The sequence below is a fragment of the Desmodus rotundus genome, chromosome 2, assembly GCF_022682495.2.
Source record: "Desmodus rotundus isolate HL8 chromosome 2, HLdesRot8A.1, whole genome shotgun sequence".
NCBI lineage: Eukaryota > Metazoa > Chordata > Mammalia > Chiroptera > Phyllostomidae > Desmodus > Desmodus rotundus.
In genome coordinates, this window is record NC_071388.1 from 102,414,758 (window position 1) to 102,435,644 (window position 20,887).

The window sequence follows — 20,887 nt, forward strand, 5'->3', positions numbered from 1 at the left end:
CCTTCCCTCTTACTGCTTTTAGGATTCTCTCTTTCTCTTTAATCTTGGGTAACTTAATGATGATGTCCCTTGGTGTGTTCCTCCATGGGTCCAACTTCTTTGGGACTCTCTGGGCTTCCTGGACTTCCTAGAAGTCTATTTCCTTTACCAGATTGGGGAAGATTTTCTTCATTATTTGTTCAAATAAGTTTTCAACTTCTTGCTGTTGTTCTTCTCCTTCTGGCACCCCTATGATTTTGATGTTAGAACACTTAAAGTTGTCCCAGAGGTTCCTAAGCCTCTCTCTCTTTTTTTTTTAATTGTTTCTTCTTTCTGTTCTGGTTAGATGTTTATTTCTTCCTTTTGTTCCAAATTGTTGATCTGGGTCCTGATTTCCTTCTTTCCCTTCACTCTTAGTCCCCTGTATATTTTGCTTTATTTCACTTTGCATAGCCTTCACTTCTTCCTTCATTTTGTGACCAAGCTTAATCAGTTCCGTGAGCATCCTAATTACAGTGTTTTGAACTCTGCATCATATAGGTTGGCTATCTCCTCATTGCTTAGCTCTTTTTTTGGAGTTTTGATCTGTTCTTTCATTTGGACCATATTTCTTTGTCTTAGCTCACCAGTCTAGGTGAATGTTTCTTTAACTCCTTGGTTGTCAGAGTCCATGTAGTTTGATTTTTCTGGCACTTCTGGTTTATTGTTTTTAGATTGGTTGTTATCCTTCCTTTGGTTGTGTGAGGAAGTGAAGTATTTCTAACTATGCCTCCATCTTGGCTGGAACTCTAAATGTACCATAGTTTTTTGATCCAGTGATCTACTGATGGTCATTGAGGCTGTTTCCAAATCTTAACTATTGTAAATAGCATTGCTATGAATATAAGGGTGCATGAATTCTTTTGAATTGGTGTTTTGTGATTCTTAGGGTATATTCCCAGAAGTGGAATTGCTGGGTCAAAAGGTAGTTCCATTTTAAATGTTTGATCCATTTGGTCCATTGCCACCGAGAGTGCATTAGGGTTGCCTTTTCTCTACATCCTCACCAACACTTGTTGTTTGTTGATTTATTAATGATAGCCATTTTGGCAGGTGTGAGGTGATATCTTATTGTGGTTTTAATTTGCATCTGTCTGATGGCTAGTGATGTTGAGCATCTTATGTCTATGAGCCCTCTGTATGTCCTCCTTAGAGATGTGTCTGTTCAGGTCCTTTGCCCATTTTTTAATTGGATTGTTTGTCTTCCTGGTGTTGAGTTGTATGAGTTCTTTATATATTTTGGAGATTAAACCCTTGTTCTATGTATCATTGGCAAATATGTTCTCCCATACAGTTGGTTCTCTTTTATTTTGACAATGGTTTCTTCAGCCATGCAGAATCTTTTCAATTAGCTTTTGATATAGTCTTGTTTGTATATTTTTTTCCTTTATTTCCCTTTCCCTAGGAGATATACCAGCAAAAATATTATTATATGATATATTTGAAATTTTGCTGCTTATGTTTTCCACAAGGATTTTTATGATGTCCCAACTTATATATGTCTTTTATCCATTTTGAATTTATTCTGGTGTATGGTGTAAGTTGGTGGTCTAGTTTCATTTTTTTGCATGTCCCAGTCCAGTTCTCCCAACACCATTTATTGAAGAGACTGTCTGTACTCCATTGTATGCTCATGTCCTCTTTTTCAAATATTAATTGACCATAGACATAGGTTTATTTCTGGGCTCTCTGTTCTGTTCCATTGATCTATGTGTCTGTTCTTATACCACTACCAGACTGTTTTGATTACAGTGGCCTTGTAATATAGTTTAATAACAGGTATTGTGATCCCTCCTACTTTGTTTTTCTTTCTGAAGATTGCTGAGGCTATTCTGGGTCTTTTTTGGTTCCATATAAATTTTTGGAGTACTTGTCCTAGATCTGTGAAATATGCCATTGGTATTTTAATAGGAATTGCATTGAACCTATAGATTGCTTTGGGTAGTATGGACATTTTAATTATCTTAATTCTTCCAACCATGAACAGGGTAATACTTTCATGTATTTGTATCTTCCTCAATTTCTCAATTTCTTTCTTTAGTGTTCTATAGTTTTCCTAGTACAGGTCTTTTACCTACTTGATTAAATTTATTCCCAGGTGCTTTATTTTGTTGTTGTTGTTGCTATAGTAAATGGGATATTTTCCTAGTTTCTCTTTCTGATAGTTCATTGTTGATATACAAACATGCCTTCGATTTCTGAATATAGACTTTGTACCCTGCTAATTTGCCAAATTCACTCATTAGGTAAGTAGTATTTTGGTGAACCCTGTAGGGTTTTCTATGTACACTATCATGTCGTCTGCAAATAATGACATTTTCATGTCTTCCTTTCCAATTAGGATGCCTTTTATTTTTTTTCTTGTTTGATCACTGTGGCTAGGACTTCCAGTACCATGTTGAATAACAGTGGTGAAAGCGGACACCCTTGTCTTGTTCCTGATCTTAAGGGAAATGCTTTTAATTTTTGCCCATTGAGTATAATGACAGTAGGTTTTTTTTCTTTTTTCTTTTTTGATATATTTATTGATCATGCTATTACAGTTGTCCCATTTCCCCCACTTCACTCCACTCCATCCTGCCCACCCCCTCCCTCCCACATTCCCCCCCTATAGTTCATGTCCATGGGTCATACTTATAAGTTCTTTGGCTTCTACATTTCCTACACTATTCTCACCCTCCCCCTGTCTATTTTCTACCTACCATTTATGCTATTTATTCTCTGTACCTTTCTCCCCTCTCTCCCCCTCCCACTCCCCTGTTGATAACCCTCCATGTGATCTCCATTTCTGTGGTTCTGTTCCTGTTCTAGTTGTTTGCTTAGTTTGCTTTTCTCTTTGTTTTAGGTGTGGTTGTTAATAACTGTGAGTTTGCTGTCATTTTTACTGTTCATATTTTTTATCTTCTTTTTCTTAGGTAACTCCTTTTAACATTTCATATAATAAGGGCTTGGTGATGATGAACTCCTTTAACTTGACCTTGTCTGAGAAGCACTTTATCTGCCTTTCCATTCTAAATGATAGCTTTGCTGGATACAGTAATCTTGGATGTAGGTCCTTCCCTTTCATGGCTTGGAATACTTCTTTCCAGCCCCTTCTTGCCTGTTAGGTCTCTTTGGAGAAATCAGCTGACAGTCTTATGGGAACTCCTTTGTAGGTAATTGTGTCCTTTTCTATTGCTGCTTCTAAGATTCTCTCCTTTTCTTTAATCTTGGATAATGTAATGATGATGTGCCTTGGTGTGTTCCTCCTTGGGTCCAGCTTCTTTGGGACTCTCTGAGCTTCCTGGACTTCCTGGAAGTCTATTTCCTTTGCCAGACTAGGGAAGTTCTCCTTCATTATTTGTTCAAATAAGTTTTCAATTTCTTGCTCTTCCTCTTCTCCTTCTGGCACCCCTATAATTCGGATGTTGGAACGTTTCAAGATGTCCTGGAGGTTCCTAAGCCTCTCCTCATTTTTCTGAATTCTTATTTCTTCATTCTTTTGTGGTCAAATGTTTCTTTCTTCCTTCTGGTCCACACCATTGATTTGAGTCCCAGTTTCCTTTGCCTCACTATTGGTTCCCTGTACATTTTCCTTTGTTTCTCTTAGCATAGGCTTCATTTTTTCATCTAGTTTTCGAACAGATTCAACCAATTCTGTGAGCATCTTGATAACCAGTGTTTTGAACTGTGCATCTGATAGGTTGGCTATCTCTTCCTCACTTAGTTGTATTTTTTCTGGAGCTTTGAAGTGTTCTGTCATTTGGGCCTTTTTTTTTTTTTTTTTTGTCTTGGCACACCTGGTACATAAGGGGCTGAGCCTTAAGTGTCCAACGGGGCGGGGTAACGCTGGTCGCTGCACTGTGACACTATGTGGGGGAGGGGCTGAGAGGGAGCAATGGTGCTTGCTCCACTCTCTGCCGGATTTCAGTCACTCCCTCCGCCACCCACAATCAAATTGGGCCCTTCTGGTGCTGATTCCCGAGTGCGTGGGCTTGTGCACGCTCTAGGACCCTGTGGGTCTCTCCAACGAACTCTCCTGTGAGGCTGGGAGTTTCTCCTGCTGCTGCCTCAACCCCCACGGGTGTTTTCAATCAGAGGTTTGAGACTTTATTTCCCCATGCTGGAGCCCTGGGTTGCAAGGTCTGCTTCACTCCCCTGCTGTTCCTCCCAGTTTATCTATGCACGAATGTGGGGTCCCAGGGTCTACCAGCCACAGCCTGGCCTGCCCCGTTCCACAATCCACCACCTCACTGGGTCCACCAGCCGCCGCTTTGCCACAAGTCCTCTCTGCCCCAACTGCCCATCTCCGCTCCTCCTACCAGTCTGGATGAATGGTTCTTCTTTATCTCCTTGGTTGTGGGACTTCCATACAGTTTGATTTTCTGTCAGTTCTGTTTTTTTGTTTTTAAATTGTTGTTGTCCTTCTTTTGGTTGTGCGAGGAGGCACAGCATGTCTACCTACGCCTCCATCTTGACCGGAAGCAGTAGGTTTTTTGTGTAGGGCCTTTATTATGTTGAGGTACATTCCCTCTATACCCATTTTACTAAGTGGTTGGTTTTTTTTTTTTTATCAGAAATGGGTGCTGGATTTTATCAAATGCGTTTTCTGCATCTATTGATATGATCATGTGGTTTTTGTTTTTCCTTTAGTTTATGCGATGTATCACATTTATTGACTTGCGAATATTGTACCATCTTGGCATCCCTGGAATAAATCCCACTTGATCATAGTATATGATCTTTTTAATGTATTGCTGGGTTCAATTTGCTAGTATTGTGTTAAGATTTTAGCATCTATGTTCATCAGAGATATTGGCCTGTAATTTTCTTTCTTTGTTGTGTCTTTACCTGGTTTTGAGATCAGAATAATACTGGTCTTGTAAGCAGACTTTGGGAGTCTTCCCTCTTCTTGAATTTCCTGGAATCGTTTGAAAAGGATAGGTGTTAGTTCTTTGAATGTTTGGTAAAATTCACCTGTAAAGCCATCTGGTCCAGGGCTTTTGTGTGCCAGGAGGTTTTTCTTTTTTATTATTACTTCAATTTTGCTAGTTGTTATTGGTCTATTCAGGTTTTCTGCTTCTTCCTTATTCAATTTTGGAAGATAGCATGTTTTTAGAAATGTATCCATTTCACTCTGGTTGTCCATTTTCTTGACATATAGTTGTTCATAGTAATTTCTTACAATCCTTTGTATTTCTGTGGTACCAGTTGTTACTTCTCTTTCATTTCTGATTTTATTTACTTGGGCCCTCTCTCTTTTTTCTCTTGATGAGTCTGGTTAAGGGTGTGTCAATTTTGTTTATCTTTTCAAAGAACCAGTTCCTGGATTCTTTGATCCTTTGGATAATTTTTTTAGTCTCCGTCATTTAATTCTGCTCTGATCTTTATTATTTCCTTCTTTCTACTCACTGTGGAACTAGTTTGTTGTTCCTCTAGTTCCTTTAGGTGTAGGGTTAGGTTGTTTATTTGAGATTTTTCTATTTTCTAGGTAGGCTTGTAAAGCTATGAATTTCACAGCTTTTACTGTGTCCCATAGGTTTTGGGGATATTGTGTGTTCATTTTCATTTGTTTCCAGGTACTTTTTGAATTCTTCCTTGATCTCATGGTTAACCCATTCATTATTTAATAACATGTTATTTGGCCTCTATGTATTTGAATGCTTCTGAGTTTTTTCCTTGAAGTTGATTTCTAGTTACAAGCCACTGTGGTCTGAGAAGATTCTTTATATGATTTCAATTTTCTTGAATTTGTTAAGGCTTATTTTGTGTCTTACCATGTGGTCTGTCCTTGGGAATGACCCATGTGCATTTGAGAAGAATGTATATTTTGCTTCTTTGGGGTGAAATGGTATGTAACTAATAATTATGTCCACTTGATCTAGTGTGTTGTTTAATACTGCTATATTCTTGTTAATTTCTGTCTGGAATATCTGTCCATTGTTGACAGTGGGTGTTAAAATCCCCTACAGTGACTGTATTGCTGTCAATCTCTTTCTAAAATTCCTCCAAGATTTTCTTTATATATTTTGGTGTTCCTATATTGGGTGCGCATATGTTTACAAGGGTTATATCTTGCTGGACCACTCCCTTAAGTATCATGTAGTGACCCTCGTTGTCTCTTTTTATGGCCTAAGTTTTTAAGTCTATTTTGTTTGATATAAGCATTTCTACCCCAGGTTTTTTTCATGTTCATTTGCATGAAGTAATCGTTTTCATCCATTCACTTTCAGCCTGTGTAAATCTTTTGTTCTGAGGTGGGTCTCTTGCAGACAGTGTATTTGTGGGACACATTTTCTTATCCATTCAGTTACCCTATGTCTTTTGATTGGAACATCTAATCAATTTACATTTAGGGTTATTATTGATAGGTACTTATTCATTGCCATTTTTCCCCTTTCTACCCGTGTTCCTCTCTCTCTCTATTTCTTTTATTTAAGTAGTCCTTTAGCATTTCTTTCAAAGCTGGTTTGGTGGAAATGCATTCCTTTAGCTTTATTTTATCTGGGAAACTGTTTATTTCACCTTCCACCTTAAATGAGAGCCTTGCTGGATAAAGTAGTCTTGTTTGAAGGTCCTTGTATTTCATTTTTGCAAGATTTCATGTCAATCCCTTCTGGTCTGTAGTGTTTCTGTTGAGAAATCAACTGATAGCCTTATCGGAGCTCCTTTGTAGATAACTAGATGTTTCTCTCTTGCTGCCTTTAAGATTCTCTCTTTATCTTTAAATTTTGCCATTTTAATTGTGATATATCTTGGTGTGGGACTCTTTGGGTTCATCTTGATTGGGACTCTCTGTGCTTCCTGAACCTGCATGACTCTCACCAAATTAGGGAAGTTTTCTGTCATTATTTCTTCAAATAGGTTTTCTATTCCTTGCTTTCTTCTCTTTCTGATATCCCTATGATGTGAACATTGTTATGTTTCATGTTGTCCCAAAGCTTCCTTAAACTATCCTCATTCATCTTGAGTGTTTTTTAACTTTGTTACTCTGACTGGGTGTTCTTTTCTACGTTGCACTTCAACTCTCTATTTTGATCCTCTGCTTCATCTAGCCTGCTTTTAATTGCTTCTAGTGTATTCTTCATTTCTGATACTGCATTCTTCATTTCTAACTGGTTGTTATTCAAGGTTTCTATGTCCTTTTTCATGGTGATGTAGTTCCCACTAAGTTCCTTGAGCATCCTTAAAACCATTGCTTTAAACTCCATGTCTGATAAATTGCTTGCCTTGATTTCACTTAGCACTTTTCTAGAGATTCCTTCTTTTCTTTCATTTGGGGGTTGTTTCTTTATCTCTCCATTTAGGTTGTCTCTTTGTGTTTGTTTCTAAGTATTACATTGATCTGCTTTGACTTTTCAGTCTTGCGGAGTGGCCTTATATGGTAGGAGTCCTGTGGGACTCAGTGGTGCAGACTCCTTGATCTCCTGATCTGGATGCTCTAAAAATGTCCTTTGTGTGGGTTATGTGAACTCTCCTGTTGTATTTGGGTCCTGATTGTTACTGGCCCATTTGTTGGTGAGAACTCCCCTCCAGCTGGCTAAGAGGCTCAACCCCTACCACGTCTTGTATGCTATTGTATAGGTGCTAACAGAACAAAGGAAAACAACACCAAAACAAGCAACCCCCTCCAACCACAACAGCAATATCAATGACAAGAGAGCAAAGAATAATGAAAGCTGAAAGAGAAACAGAATAGTAGAGGAAGGGGAAAAGGAAAAAGAATATGAGAAGACCAAAGGAAAGAGAAGTGATTATGAGAAGAGAAAGGGGAAGAGAGCTAATACTAGTAATGAATTGAAAGAGGAAAATAAGGGAAAGGAACACAGAAAAAGTAACAAAAATAATAAAAGGAGAGAAGGGAACAATGGAGTAGTCAAAGATAAGAATTAAGTAGAAGATATGAAAGAAAAATTAAAGCAACAAAAAATAAAAGAAAAAGAAAAATTAGATAAAAATAATAAAAAAGCTATGAAAAAGAAAAAATAGCTAAAATAAAGAAAACAGAACCAAGTGGCTTTGTCTCTGCAGAGTTTAGTGCCTGCCTGTTGGTTTCTCCCTTGGGATGCAGCTCTGATGTCTGAGTCTGCTGTAAGCCAATGTCAGGTGCTGTCCACATATGATCCTCAGCAGCCTTTTCAAAGGTACAATTGATCTACAGTTTGTGGCTGATTCCTCCAGGCTTGGCTGCTCACAGGGTGAGCCAGACTGCTGTGCAACACTGGCTTTTATCAACACTGGGTCCAGGGGTGTGTCAGCAAACATCCCAAGTCACCACGGGACTTGCCTTTACCTGCCTCTGCCTGCTGGCCTTCTGTCAATCTTAGACTAGTTGCAGACCTGAGTATTTCCGAGAGGGCTTCTGGCAGACACAGAGGGCTTGATTCCTGGATCTGCTATGACAGTTGCCTTTTAGACTTCAGGGAAGATGGTGGGTGTGTTCCCCCTCCACAGAGCCACTAATCTGAATATGTCTGGGATTATTTCCTTGTACTGGGCAGGGTGGTGCCCCCATTAGGCCTCCAGAGCCTAGACTTTGGAGGGTATTTCTGTGGCTCTCCCATGGGGAGGGAAGCACCAGTCTGTTTTCCAGGAAAGTGTTTTCTAGGGTTGGCTGCACCCTACAGCCAGTCTCTGAAAACCTCTGAGTCTGTTCATGTTGCTGACTCTTCAGCAAGGGTTAAGATGGAGGATGGGAGGAAAGAAAAAGAAAAAACAAACAAAACACCAAGACAGAGTAAAACTTAAAAAAAGAACAAAAACCGTGCAGGGTAGAGTGAACAGGATTTTAGAGGGTGTGGTGAGCAGGATTCCAGAGGGTGTGGGGAGTGGTATCTTACAGAGTAAGGTAAATGATTTTACTCCAGGAGGGGCTAAGTCTTCTCAAGAAAGATGGTTGTTATGGAGCCCAGGTATATAACCTAATCCCCAAAATCCCACTGCCACTCCCCCAATCTCCCCCCAGTTCCTCTCCCTCCAGCCTCTCCTTGAACGACTCCAGTCCATGCCAGCCTCCCTTCCCTGGGGCCCAAGGTGAGTAGCCGCAAACACACAACCTGTGCTTTGCCCCTTTAAGGGGAAAAAAAAAGATGGTGGGTTTGTCCCCAGTGGTTTTCATCTCTCCTCAGCAGAGAGAGCCCCTGCAGCCTTTCACCCCTGGATGCTACATGGTGGGCCAATCTTGGCACTGGCTTTCTGTGTTTGGAAGCAGAGTTTGTGGTCCTGGCTTCACTCCTCTCAAGGGGAAGCTCCCACAGCCATGCCTCAGCCCACCGCTCATGTGTAGGGGCCCAGCCCCTTTAAGATGTCCCTGCCCTTCCTACCAGTCTAGGGGTGGTGTTTTGGTTGTCTTTGGTTAAAAATTTCTTTCTTAGGTAGCCTTCAGTTTAACTCAGGTGATTGTTTTCCTCTTTAATTTTGTTTCCAGTGTGGTTCTGGGAGGTGGCGCATGCTATATTCTCCTACTCCGACACCATCTTGTCAGATCTCCCTGTCAGCTGATTTCTCAACAGAAACTTTGCAGGACAGAAGAGATTGGCAAGCAATATTCAAAGTGCTGAAAAGTGGGAACCTACAACCAAAATTACTCTACCCAGCAAAGCTGTCATTTAGAATTAAAAGACACATAAAGAGCTTTCCAGACAAGAAAAACCTAAAGGAGTTTATCACCTCCAGAATAACAACAAATATTAAAGGGTCTTCTTTAAGAAGAAGAAGAAAAAAATTAAAAATATGAACAATAAAATCACAATAAATTCATTCTATCAACAATTGAATCTAAAAAACAAAATAAACTAACAAGCAGAACAGAAATAGAATTATAGATACAGAGAACATTTTGACGGTTGCCAGATGTGAGGGGTGTTGGGAGTTGGGTGAAAAAGGTGAAGGGATTAAGAAGTACGAATTTGTTTTTCCATGACTGGTGTGGCTTATTTGGTTGGGAGTCACCCCGCAAAGGGGACGGTTGCCTATTCAATTCCCGACCAGGGCATGTGCCTGAGTTGTGAGTTTGATCCTGGTCAGGGCACACACAAGAGGCAATTGATCAATATTTCCCTCCCACATGGATGTTTCTCTTCCTCTCTTTCTCCCTCCCCTCCCCTCTCTCTAAAAATAAATGCATAAATTCTTTAAAAAGTACAAATTGGATGTCATGGAATGGTCATAAGGATGTGGGGTACAGCATAGGGAATATAGTCAGTGGTGTTCTGGTAGCTATGTGTGGTATCAGATGGGTTCAGGATTCACTGGGATGGACATTTGGTGGATTATGTGGTGTCTAGTCACTGGGCTGTACACCCAAAACTAGCACATACAACTAGTGTTGTATGTCAACTGTAACTGAAAAACAAAATATGGGTATTAAAAAAAAGCACTTCACAGACAAGAAAAGGCTTAAGAAGTTCATCACCACCAAACCTCTATTACAAAAAAAATGTTAAAGGGACTTGTCTAAAAAGAAAAAGATCAAAAACATGAATAATAAATGGCAATAACTACATATCTGTCAATAATTACTTTAAATGTAAATGGATTAAGCGCTCCAATCAAAACACATAGCGTAGCTAAATGAATAAGAAAACATGACATGCATATATGCTGCCTACAAGAGACCCACTTTACATCAAAAGACACACACACATTGAAAATAAAAGGATGGAAAAAGATATTTCATGCAAATGGAACTAAAAGAAAGCTAGGCTGGCAATACTTACATCAGACAAAATAGACTTTAAAACAAAGGCTATAACAAGACAAAAAAGGATCCAGCAGTTCTATTTCTGGGTATTTATCTGAAGAAACCTAAAACACTAATTCAAAAAGACATATGAACCCATATGTTCATTGCAGCATTATTTACAATAGCCAAGATATGGAAGCAACATAAGTGTCCATCAATAGATGAGTGGATAAAGAAGCGGTGCTTATATACAATGGAAAATGACTCAGCCATAAGAAAAGAATTAAATCTTGCCATCTGCAACAACATGGATGGACCTAGAAGGTATTGTGCTGAGTGAAATAAATCAGATAGAAAAAGACAAGTACCATATGATTTTACTTATATGTGGAATCTAAAAGACAAAATAAACCAACAAACTCATAGAGAACATTTTGATGGTTGCCAGATGGGATGGTGGTTTGGGAAAAGGGTGAAAAAGGGGAAGGGATTAAGATGTGCAAATGGGCAGGTATAAAAACAGCCACCAGAATGTAAAGTACAGTATATGGAATAGTCAGCAATATTGCAATAACTATGTATGGTGTCAGATGTGTACTAGACTTATCCAGGTGATCACTTCATAAGTTACATGTCCAACCACTGTTATATACCTGAAACTGATATAATATTGTATGTCAACTGAAATTTAAAAATTTAAAAATGATTTAAAAATAAATAAGGACAATGGCAAAAAGAAAAGATCCTTCTCCAGTAAAGGCCAGTGGTTTTTGTTTGTTTTTTAAATATTTTATTTATTTATTTTTAGAGAGAGAGGAAGGGTGGGAGAAAGAGGGAGAGAAACATCACGGTTTGGTTGTCTCTTTAGCGCCCCCTACTGGGGACCTGGTCCACAACCCAGGCATGTGCCCTGAGTGGGAATCGAACAGGTGACCCTTTGATTCACAGGCCAGCACTCAGTCCACTGAGCTACACCTGCCAGGGCCAAAGCCAGTGATTTTTAGGAATGCAGCAACATTGTGTGTGCCTTCTATGCATCTGTGTTACACACACCAGAGCTCTGTGCTGTTGAAGAATCAGATATATTTATGCTAAAATATCCTGACCCTACTGCTTAAAAGTAAAAGAAACAAAACTGATGCTTTCTTTGAAGAGACTCTTGTAGTCTTACTTAGACAAATTCTTTTCATTAAACTTTTTTCAACTACCTACCACCCTTTGCACAATCATAAAAGCTAAGGAGTACCTACAAAGAGCTGCTTCTTAATGTCTGCACGTGTTTCCTCTGCATTAGGTCACCATCCCTGTGTCTCAGCTAAATAAGCATCAGCTTTCCTCCCTAGTCTCTGGTTTTTTGAGAGCTTTGGCCACTGTGGTGATGCAGTCTCCTCATTAGCATTCTCCTTCTCAGACAGGGGTCCACAGGGGTTCCCAACCTCCTGGTAAAGGCCGTCCAGCTCTCAGTGTGCCTGGAGCTCTAGCTCATTTGTGAAGTGTCTGCTTCTAGGAAAGTCTTGTGGCATAGGCAAGATGTTCCCTCTTCAGCACAAAAGTGTCCCAGGAACCAAGCCACCAGCTGCCACGGACTCCAGCCACTGTCATTCACTCATCTCGCTAGAACAGGCAGCAAGAAAGGTTCCAGCCCAGGCCCTGCCTCCATGTCCAAGTCAGGACTCCATGAGGCAGGGCTGTGGAGAGGAAGGAGCACTGACCAAAGAGGAGGGTTTGGTTGGTGGCCTTGGTTCTGCCACTGAGTTCCCTGTAGTCTTACCATCTTACCATCTACAAAACAGGGGTGTTCTGGTCAGGTGGTTCCACTGGTTAGAGCGTCATCCCATACACCAAAAGGCTGCAGGTTTGATCCTCAGTCAGGGCTCAAACAGGAGGTAACTGATCTCTCTCTCTCTCTCTCTCTCTCCCCTTCCCTCCCTCCCTCCCTCCCCTTCTTCCTCTCTCTCTAAAATCAATAAACATATCTTCACGTGAGGATTTAAAAAAGAGGGGCAGCTGTCCCACCCCCGTTGCCTCTCCCCAAGCCATGCGAGAATGTGGATGAGAAGAGGTCCCACACATGCCGGCGGCCTCGAGACAGTTCCCCACCCAGCAGCCCAGGCTCACCTGTCCGAACACATAGAGCAGCCCAATCGTGCCTCCGGTCTGCCCACCCAGGACCGAGGAGATCATAGAATAGACACCACCACTGCCGACACCACAGTGCTCCCCGACACCAATGCCAGACAGCACAGTGACGAGGGCCACCAGGATGACGAAGGACACCAGAAACATGCCCATGAGGACTCCTGTGTTTCCCTGCAGTGGGACAATAAGGAGCAAGGTCAAGGGTTAGGATATGGAGGCCCCGGCAGAGGCAGCCCCTGCCAGGAGCACTGACCACCTCCCCCACACCCCGGGGGGTGGGGCAACCAGAAAAGGACAATGGCAGCACCATGGAAGGAAGGCCTGGAAGAAATTCCAGATGAAGGGAAATGCCATTGCTTCAGATTCTTCAGTGACTTCCTGTGCCACATCAGGTAAAATCAAAGCTACTGATGAGGCCCCTCCCACTTTCTCTCCTCTCCAACTCCCCAGTCTCTCTCATCCCTTTGCAACAACCCCTGAGTTCATTTTGTGCCCCAGCCTGAAGTCCTGTTCTTGCGTCACCACCCTCTCACCATGCTGACCTGCCTGGAATGTTTTTCTTGATCAATCCCTTGCCAGGGTCACCCCAACGTGTCCTTTAAGACTCAGCATCTAGGAGTTTCCTCCTCCAGGAAGCTGTCCCATACCCATTCCTCTGGGCTCCTACGGCTCCCACGGCTTAGCACTTACAGTACTTATCACAGAGAGTCTGACTCCAAGGTGGTCTTCACCTCTGGGCTTGGAGCTCCAGCAGGATTATGTTTTATTCAGAGTTTCTAATTTTGCTGCTTGTATATTTTTAATGAAATATATCATTATCATCTTTTTCCTTTGTGTATGCTTTTAAATTGTCCTCATGTGATAATAAAATACCCAGTTCCAACCTTTAAGTTTTCACACCAAAAGTACCGCTCCAACAATTTTCAAATTATAAGTCTGATGCTAAATTATTCTTTAGAGTTAATATTGCCCATTTATTATTTTTTGTTAGTATTTTTTATATTTTTTATTGTTTATGCTATTGCAGTTGTCCCAATTTCCCCCCTTTGCTCCCCTCCACCAATATTCTCTATTTAAAAATCACTTGGGCATGACCTATACTTACTTTAATTTTATGCCATCTCCTAGAAGCTCTACCTTATTTTTGGCATTTCACATTTGTCTTTTTTCCCATGATCAAATATGATTTTTCAGGTAAAACTAAGATCAAAACTAAAAAACAGATCACTTTAAGGCAGAAGGACGTATCTGTGTGGCAGGTAGCTTCAAAGGCGGCCCCAGGGAGCCCCACCTACTGGCACTCAATCAAGCCTTTGTGCAGTCGCCTCCCCTTGACTGGGGGATGGACCTACTGACTCACTTGTAAGGAACAGAATGTTTCAGACGTGATGGGATGTCGCTTCTGGGATGCAGATATAAAGGCTGGGGCTTCCCCTTGGTGCTTGCCCTCTGTCAGAATGCTGGCCCTGGGGGAAGATGGCTGCATGCAATGAGGCAATCCTGTGCAGAGGCCCATGTGACAAAGCCTGCCAACCACGCCAGCGATCTTGGAAACGATCCTGCGCTAGGAAAGCCTTCAGATGAGACTGCAGCCCTGGCTGACAGCCCAACTGCAGCTCTATGGCAGACCTGGACCAGAGGCACCCAGTCCCTGGACCACAGAAACTACAGGATGATGTGTGCACTGCTCTAAGCTGCGAAGTGTTTGGGTAATTAGTTCTGCAGCAATAGATAACTAGTACTTTCACTTTGGGAATGAACTAACACCTCTGGGTTTCTCAAAAATAAAATAATAAAATAAAATAAAATAAAAAACCCAGTGAGAGGGCTCAGAGGAGGCCCTTAAAAATCAGAATAGAGAGATGTTACCCTCCTCTCCTTCCACTATTCCATAACCATCTCTGCAGGAAGCAGAGGCCTGTAGCCCAGGCTGTCCCTGGCCAGGGCTTCCTCTGCCACAGTGGTCAGTTGATGGGACTCCCTTGGACACAGGCTGAAGACAAGCATGGCAGTGAAGTGACCTTCAGGAAAAGGCAAAAATAGAGGTCGATCCCAGAAACCTGAGACCACTGCCAGGATGAAAAGTCTGACCTGGAGACTGTGATTTTGGAAGTGGGAGCCCCTGTAAGTTTGAGAGGGGTGTTAAGGGCATGAAGTCTTAGCATCCATAACAGAGAGGTTGCTGACTCTGCCCTAAGCTTTCCACACATTAATAAAGTAAAAATCAAACCCACCCTGGATATGGTTAAGGCTGAACCCTGAGCCAAGGCCTTTTTGAAAAGGATGCTTCTACTTTATTTTTAATCCTCACCATTATAAGTATTGGATTCTGAAAGGCCATAGTTAAAACTCTTTGGTGTGGGATATCAATTTATATACAGTTAAGGGCTAGATCAAGATATTCAATTTAGGGCCCTCTGATATTAAATTAAGGTTTATATGAACAAATGGAGAGAGAGTGAGTTAGTTAGCTAGTTAGTTATATGGTTCTCCGGAGAACACTGACTAATCCATTCTACACCTTGAATGGCCCCTCTCTCTTGTACCTGTCCAGTCCAGCTCACCTTTCAACACTTGGTTTAGCCACATCTCTTCCAGGAAGCTTTCCTGGACTCCTTGGCAAGCATATGTTCACAGCCTGTTCCGCTCCTGAGAGATTTAATGCTGGTTTGAGACCTCTCTTAGATTCCTGATGTAAAATCTAACCTGTTGACTCATCAGGGAAAGGGTCTTATACTTTGCAATCCTGTTAGCACATAGGGGTGCCTGGCTCACACTAGGTGCTCAGCAATGATTCTCGACAAGCTGGCCTTTTGTTCTGAGCAACCAGTTGAGTGTCCTGAAGTCCCAGAGAGAAGGCGCTGCGTGAAGGGCTATAGGCCTACTCAGGACACACATCTACCTAGAAGGTCCCAGTATGCGACATAAAAATTAGGCCCTTGTTCCTTCTACAGAGGAAGACAAACTGACCCCCACAATCTCATGTAAAAGGTCTGCTCCAGGTCATCTAGCCCTGAGTGTAGGCAGTATGGACCTCTGACCAAGCCTCCCCGAACAGAGCCTTAAACACGGGTCGGCGTGCAGTAGGGAAGGCAACCTCGGGGGTGAGGAGCTGGTCCCACCAGGAGGGCACCAGACGAGTGGAAGAATACCAGGAAAGCTGGAGGGGGTCACAAACTGGAAGCAAATGTACTTCTCGCTGACCCACCTCCAGTCCTGCCCACGGCGTGCCCTGAGTTCTGTGCTCACATTTCAGTAGTTAAATCCAGGGTAAGGCCCGGCTTCCCAGGATTCTCATTTTAAAAGCAACGCCAGCAATTGGGTGTACTTGCTTCTTGTTTCATGTTTCTGTGCTTTAGGAATCTGTCACCTGCACCACGGAATGCCCAAGGGTGACAGAGCTTCCCATGTCACAGGCCCACAGGGGACTCCAGGGTCACCAAGCCATCACTCACCACCAGCCAGCCAGTCCTTAAGAAAAGGACAACCCCAAAAATGTTGATCATGCAGGACGTGAACACACCATCCCAGGTCCCGAACAGCACTGGCTCCCACACGAACAACTGGATCTTCCACCAGGGCTGGGGCTGGGCCAGGGACCCCTGGAAACAGGACACATGGCAGTCAGCTCAGCAGCACCGGGAAGGGCCAGCGAGTGGGGGGAGGGAAGTAGAACAGAGGAGGCAGGAGACTCAGCTTTAAAATACTCCCCTCGTAGGCCCACAGGTCAGGCTTGTATATACACAGACACAGAGTCTTGAAGGTTGAATCTGTAAAAGGGTCACGGTTCTCTCCTAACAGCAGTGATTCCTGTACCCATGTGTAGAAGAGACTCGTCTTCAGCAAACCTGTCCTCCTTCCTTCTGGCCACTCCATAGACCACATTTCCCAGTCTCATTGCAAGTAGGTGGGGCCCTGTGACTGAGTTCCGGGCCCTGCAGTCTAGGTCAAAGTGCTCTTGCCACTTCTAGGTGAGTGTGGGATTCTGGTTCCAGGTCAGGCAGGGGTCATGAGCTCTTGGTAATGCCATTGTCCCCTATAGCCCTCCAGTCCTGGGGAAGGGTTTGGGGGACAGCAGCTTCTATCACTTCCTAGTCTTTGGGTAACCTGACTTTACACTTTTTGTTCCTCTCGTCCTTCTAACACTTCTGTAATGAATTCTGCGTGTTAAATTTCCTCTGTTTCAAATACCCAGAGAGATTTCTGTGTTCCTGACCGAACACTGGCTGATACGATGATCTGTAAGCCCCCTTCCAGGATTCTGAGACATTGTATGGCAGTTTTCTAGGTTCAGAGGCTAATAAGCAGTTAAACATATACCTTCCTCATTTTTCCAGATCAGAAATAACAAAGGCACGTATGGAACACTCAAATGGAAACTCTTTACTATAAAGACTAAGCCTTGTGGAAATACTAACACGATCTTAAACAAAACCAGGAGCAACTCACGCTGTGAACTGCTCTTGCAGAGGCTTAGTAACTAAATTCAGTCCTCAGTGGAGCCTTCCAGTACCCTGGAGGCCCGCAGCAGCGACCACGACCTCACCCGGGACAGCACTAAGACCCACAACAAGCCCCTGTGTGCAGCGAGTCTACCTGGTGGGTGTACGTGATCTGCAAACACAGTAACGGGCAGAAAATCAGGAGTGCCGGGAAAACAATGTAAGATCGGAGTCGCAGGGGCAGGGCTCCCAAGTGGCTGAGAACAATGGAGGTGCCCGAGACCCCGGGGCCAAAAGCTGAGGCTGACTATACTTGGTCAAAATAAGAAGAGGGGTTCTCAGCAACGTTTGCCCTCTTATATCACACACCCACAGGCCAAGAAATCATCAGGGATGTCATTGAAGCCACAAGGGACATATGGGCCAGGGGATCCCTTGGTGGCCTCTGCCAGTCCCTGACCGCAGCTGGAAGTCCTCTTATCTGTGCGTATTTCTGCTCATCTGTCTTTCACAAACCACACATGAGGAGCCTCCTGAAAGTCAGTAACTGTGAGAACGGTGATCATGACTCAAAGCTAGGACCCTGCCAACCTACGCCCGTCCTTGAACAAACGGTGCCAAGGGCCCTGTGTGGTGAACGTGGGGTTGTTTGCCAGGATCCTAATCTCCTAATTCAGGATGTGGCCCAACTTCTTGTCTCTGCTTGTGTTCAGCTTCCTACCCATGGCTTGTTACAGGACTATTCTCATTAGAAACAGTAATAATAACAGCAACTATCAGCCACAAAGAGTAATTTGGAGAGTGCTTTCAGCTTCCACATCAGTCCCCTCTTTCGACCCTAACAGCGCCCCTGGGAGGCAGGCGGGGAGGGGCCCTATTTACAGCCAAGGAAAGAGCGTCTGGGAGAAGGCACACCCCTGCCCAAGCCCACAGGGGTGTTTGAATCCCCCAGTGCAGACGGTAGAATCTGGGCTTTGCCCTGCAGAAGTCCAAGTAACCACAGGTCCCTTGCCCTCCTCTCTCCTAAATTTCAATCTTTCCAGTCTTTTAGGTTTTCATTTCTAATATCCTAGAATTTGCCTAATTGTGAATACATATGACTTATCCCTAAAACTCCCATTGTGATTTTCAACACTTTATTCCTCTTTCATCCTAGACTTTGTATTTTCACTCTGAAGGCTGCCTTGCTTATGTGTTTGTTTACCTAAAGTCAAAGTCATACGAAAAGCTTCTCGCTCCCTCGATCTCATTAGGTTAAATCAGCATTAAAGTGCTTCACAGGTGACTGAGGCAGAAACTCCAGGAGACTCTTAACTGCGAGAAAGGAAGTACAAACGGTGCGAACTGGGTTTGGTGGCTACCCCACAACAGCTTATTCTGAGATGTACAGGGGAGTATGCCTACCTTTTCGAACCAAGTGGCAAAAGAATACTGTTAAGTCTTCACAGAGGCTGCTCAACAGACTCACAGGAAGAGCCTACGTCTGACCCCAACACTGCAGTCCTTAGAGAGAGACTGATACAGGCCCAGAGAGAGGAGAGAGAGAGAGAAACAAAAGCACAGAAAAAGGGACAGAGGTTGAGACAGAAACCCCTAGAATAAAATGCCAAATAGGTGCTTCAGAGACCGCAGGGATATTTCCCGGGGCCTCCCTGCACTGACACGCTGCCTCCAGACACCAGCGTGGGAGCGCCAGCTCGGATGCCCCATTCTTCTCACCTCTCCCTTCTCTACCATGTTCTCCAGCCTCGCTACCCGCAGGATGCCCTCAGTCTCTTGCTACTGCTCCAGAGTTAACCTTTTAGGGGAGTACTATCTAGACAACTCAAACCAGCTACCTGTTATAGTGACCACTTGGGCCATGTCTGGAATATTCTGACACCAATTCCAAAGTGTGGGGCTGGACTTGGTGTCAGAATCATACCACAGCCAGCAATTCTCTGGCACAGTTAGATGTCCTACAATTCAACTCAATTCTGACATTATCTACTCATAGATAGTGTTAGACCACTCAGGTTAAGGGCTCAGATCTTTGAGACTGGGTCCCCCACCTCCTTTCAGCTGCCAATTGCAAGTCCAAGTAGTCACCCGGGCTTCTGACCCACACACTAACGATAGGACGTTCCCACAACCCTCTCCTTGGGTTTGATTAACTTGCTAGAGTGGCTCGCAGAACTCACAGAAACATATAACTTACTAGAGTACCAGTTGATTACAAAAGGACATAACTCAGGACTAAATAAATCAACAGACAACAAGTGCTGGTGAGGATGTGGAGAAAGGGAAACCCACTTGCACTGCTGGTGGGAAGCAGCCTGGTGCAGCCACTGTGGAAAGCAGTATGTAGATACCTCAAAAAATTAAAAATGGACCTGCCTTTTGACCCAGTGATCCTACTTCTGGGAGTATATCTGAAGGAGCCCAAACACTAACTGAAAGAACATAAGCACCCCTATGTTCATTGCAGTATTATTTACAATCGCCAAGATATGGAAGCAGCCCAAGTGTCCATCAGTTGATGAGTGGATAAAACAACTATGGTATATTTATACAATGGAATACTACCTGGCCAAAAAAAAAGAAAATTTTATCCTTTGCAACAATGTGGATGGACCTGGAAAACATTATACTAAGTGAAATAAGCCAATCAGAAAAAAAGACAAATACCATATGATTTCACTCATATGTGGAATTTAAAGAACAAACTGAACTAACAAGGAAAATGGGGACAGACTCCTAGATGGAGAGCAGGATGACAGCTGGAGGGGGCGGTTCTTTTGGGTTCTTAGGCTGTGTTACATACACTTGATTGATCAGATCATTGGCCGTTGGTGATTGATTCAACCTCCAGCCCTTCACCCTTCCCCTAAAAGTTCCAACCCTCTAATCACATGGTTGGTTCCCCTGGCCACCTAACCAGCCACCATCCTCAGGTGTTTTCCAAAAGTCATTTCATTAACATCAACCAAGTTGTGGTAAAAACAGATCTGTTACAAAGCCACTTCCATCACTCATCACTTAGAAAATTCCAGGGGTTTTAGGAGCTCTGTGCCAGGAACTGGGATGAAAATGGAATGTAGTTCTTATTAAAAATCACAGTATCACAACTAGCTACTCCACAACCTGCTCTGGCTCTGCCCTGGAGCTCTCTGCAGCTCCCTTAAACCCTGCCTGGGGAGCCGAGGACAGGTCCAGCAGCTGTGACCCTAGCAGACACCCTGCAGGAGGCCGGGCCATCAGCCGCTCCCCCTACACACGACCCCACAGCCAACTGCCTCCTCTGTGGGAGGGTAAGGAAACCCCTCACCTCAAACATGCCCTCCCACAAAGACCATGGTTCACACACTCTCCCTTTGCATTTCTACCCAGTAGTCTCTACCACCCAGGGCAGGGGAGGTGGGACAGCTGGATGACAGTAGGGGAGAGCTGGGCCAGGTCTGGGCTGGCTTGTTAAGCCCTCGGGGAGAGGTCTGATCCCAAATGTTGAAATTTCTCTTCACCCTCAAATTTGGGCCCCAGTCATCAATTCTGAAACAACAAGAGCCCCATTCAACATTCTATGACACCGAAGAGGTTGTGGGGAAAGAGACGGGAGTACAGCAGTTGTTGGGCCTGGTACAGCGTC

General features: G+C 43.4%; 1 protein-coding gene across 6 annotated transcripts in view; it reads right to left on the bottom strand.

The window, feature by feature from the left end:
- Positions 1-20,887, bottom strand: part of SLC12A8 (solute carrier family 12 member 8) — a 159,700-nt gene that overhangs the window by 121,845 nt on the left and 16,968 nt on the right. For all 6 annotated transcript variants that reach the window (XM_024577885.4, XM_024577886.2, XM_024577887.2 and 3 more), the window contains 2 exons: positions 16,276-16,422; positions 12,800-12,991 (listed from right to left, as the gene is read on the bottom strand). In XM_024577885.4, the coding sequence (XP_024433653.2) occupies positions 12,800-12,991; positions 16,276-16,422 (339 nt within the window). The remainder of the gene's footprint in view (positions 1-12,799; positions 12,992-16,275; positions 16,423-20,887) is intronic.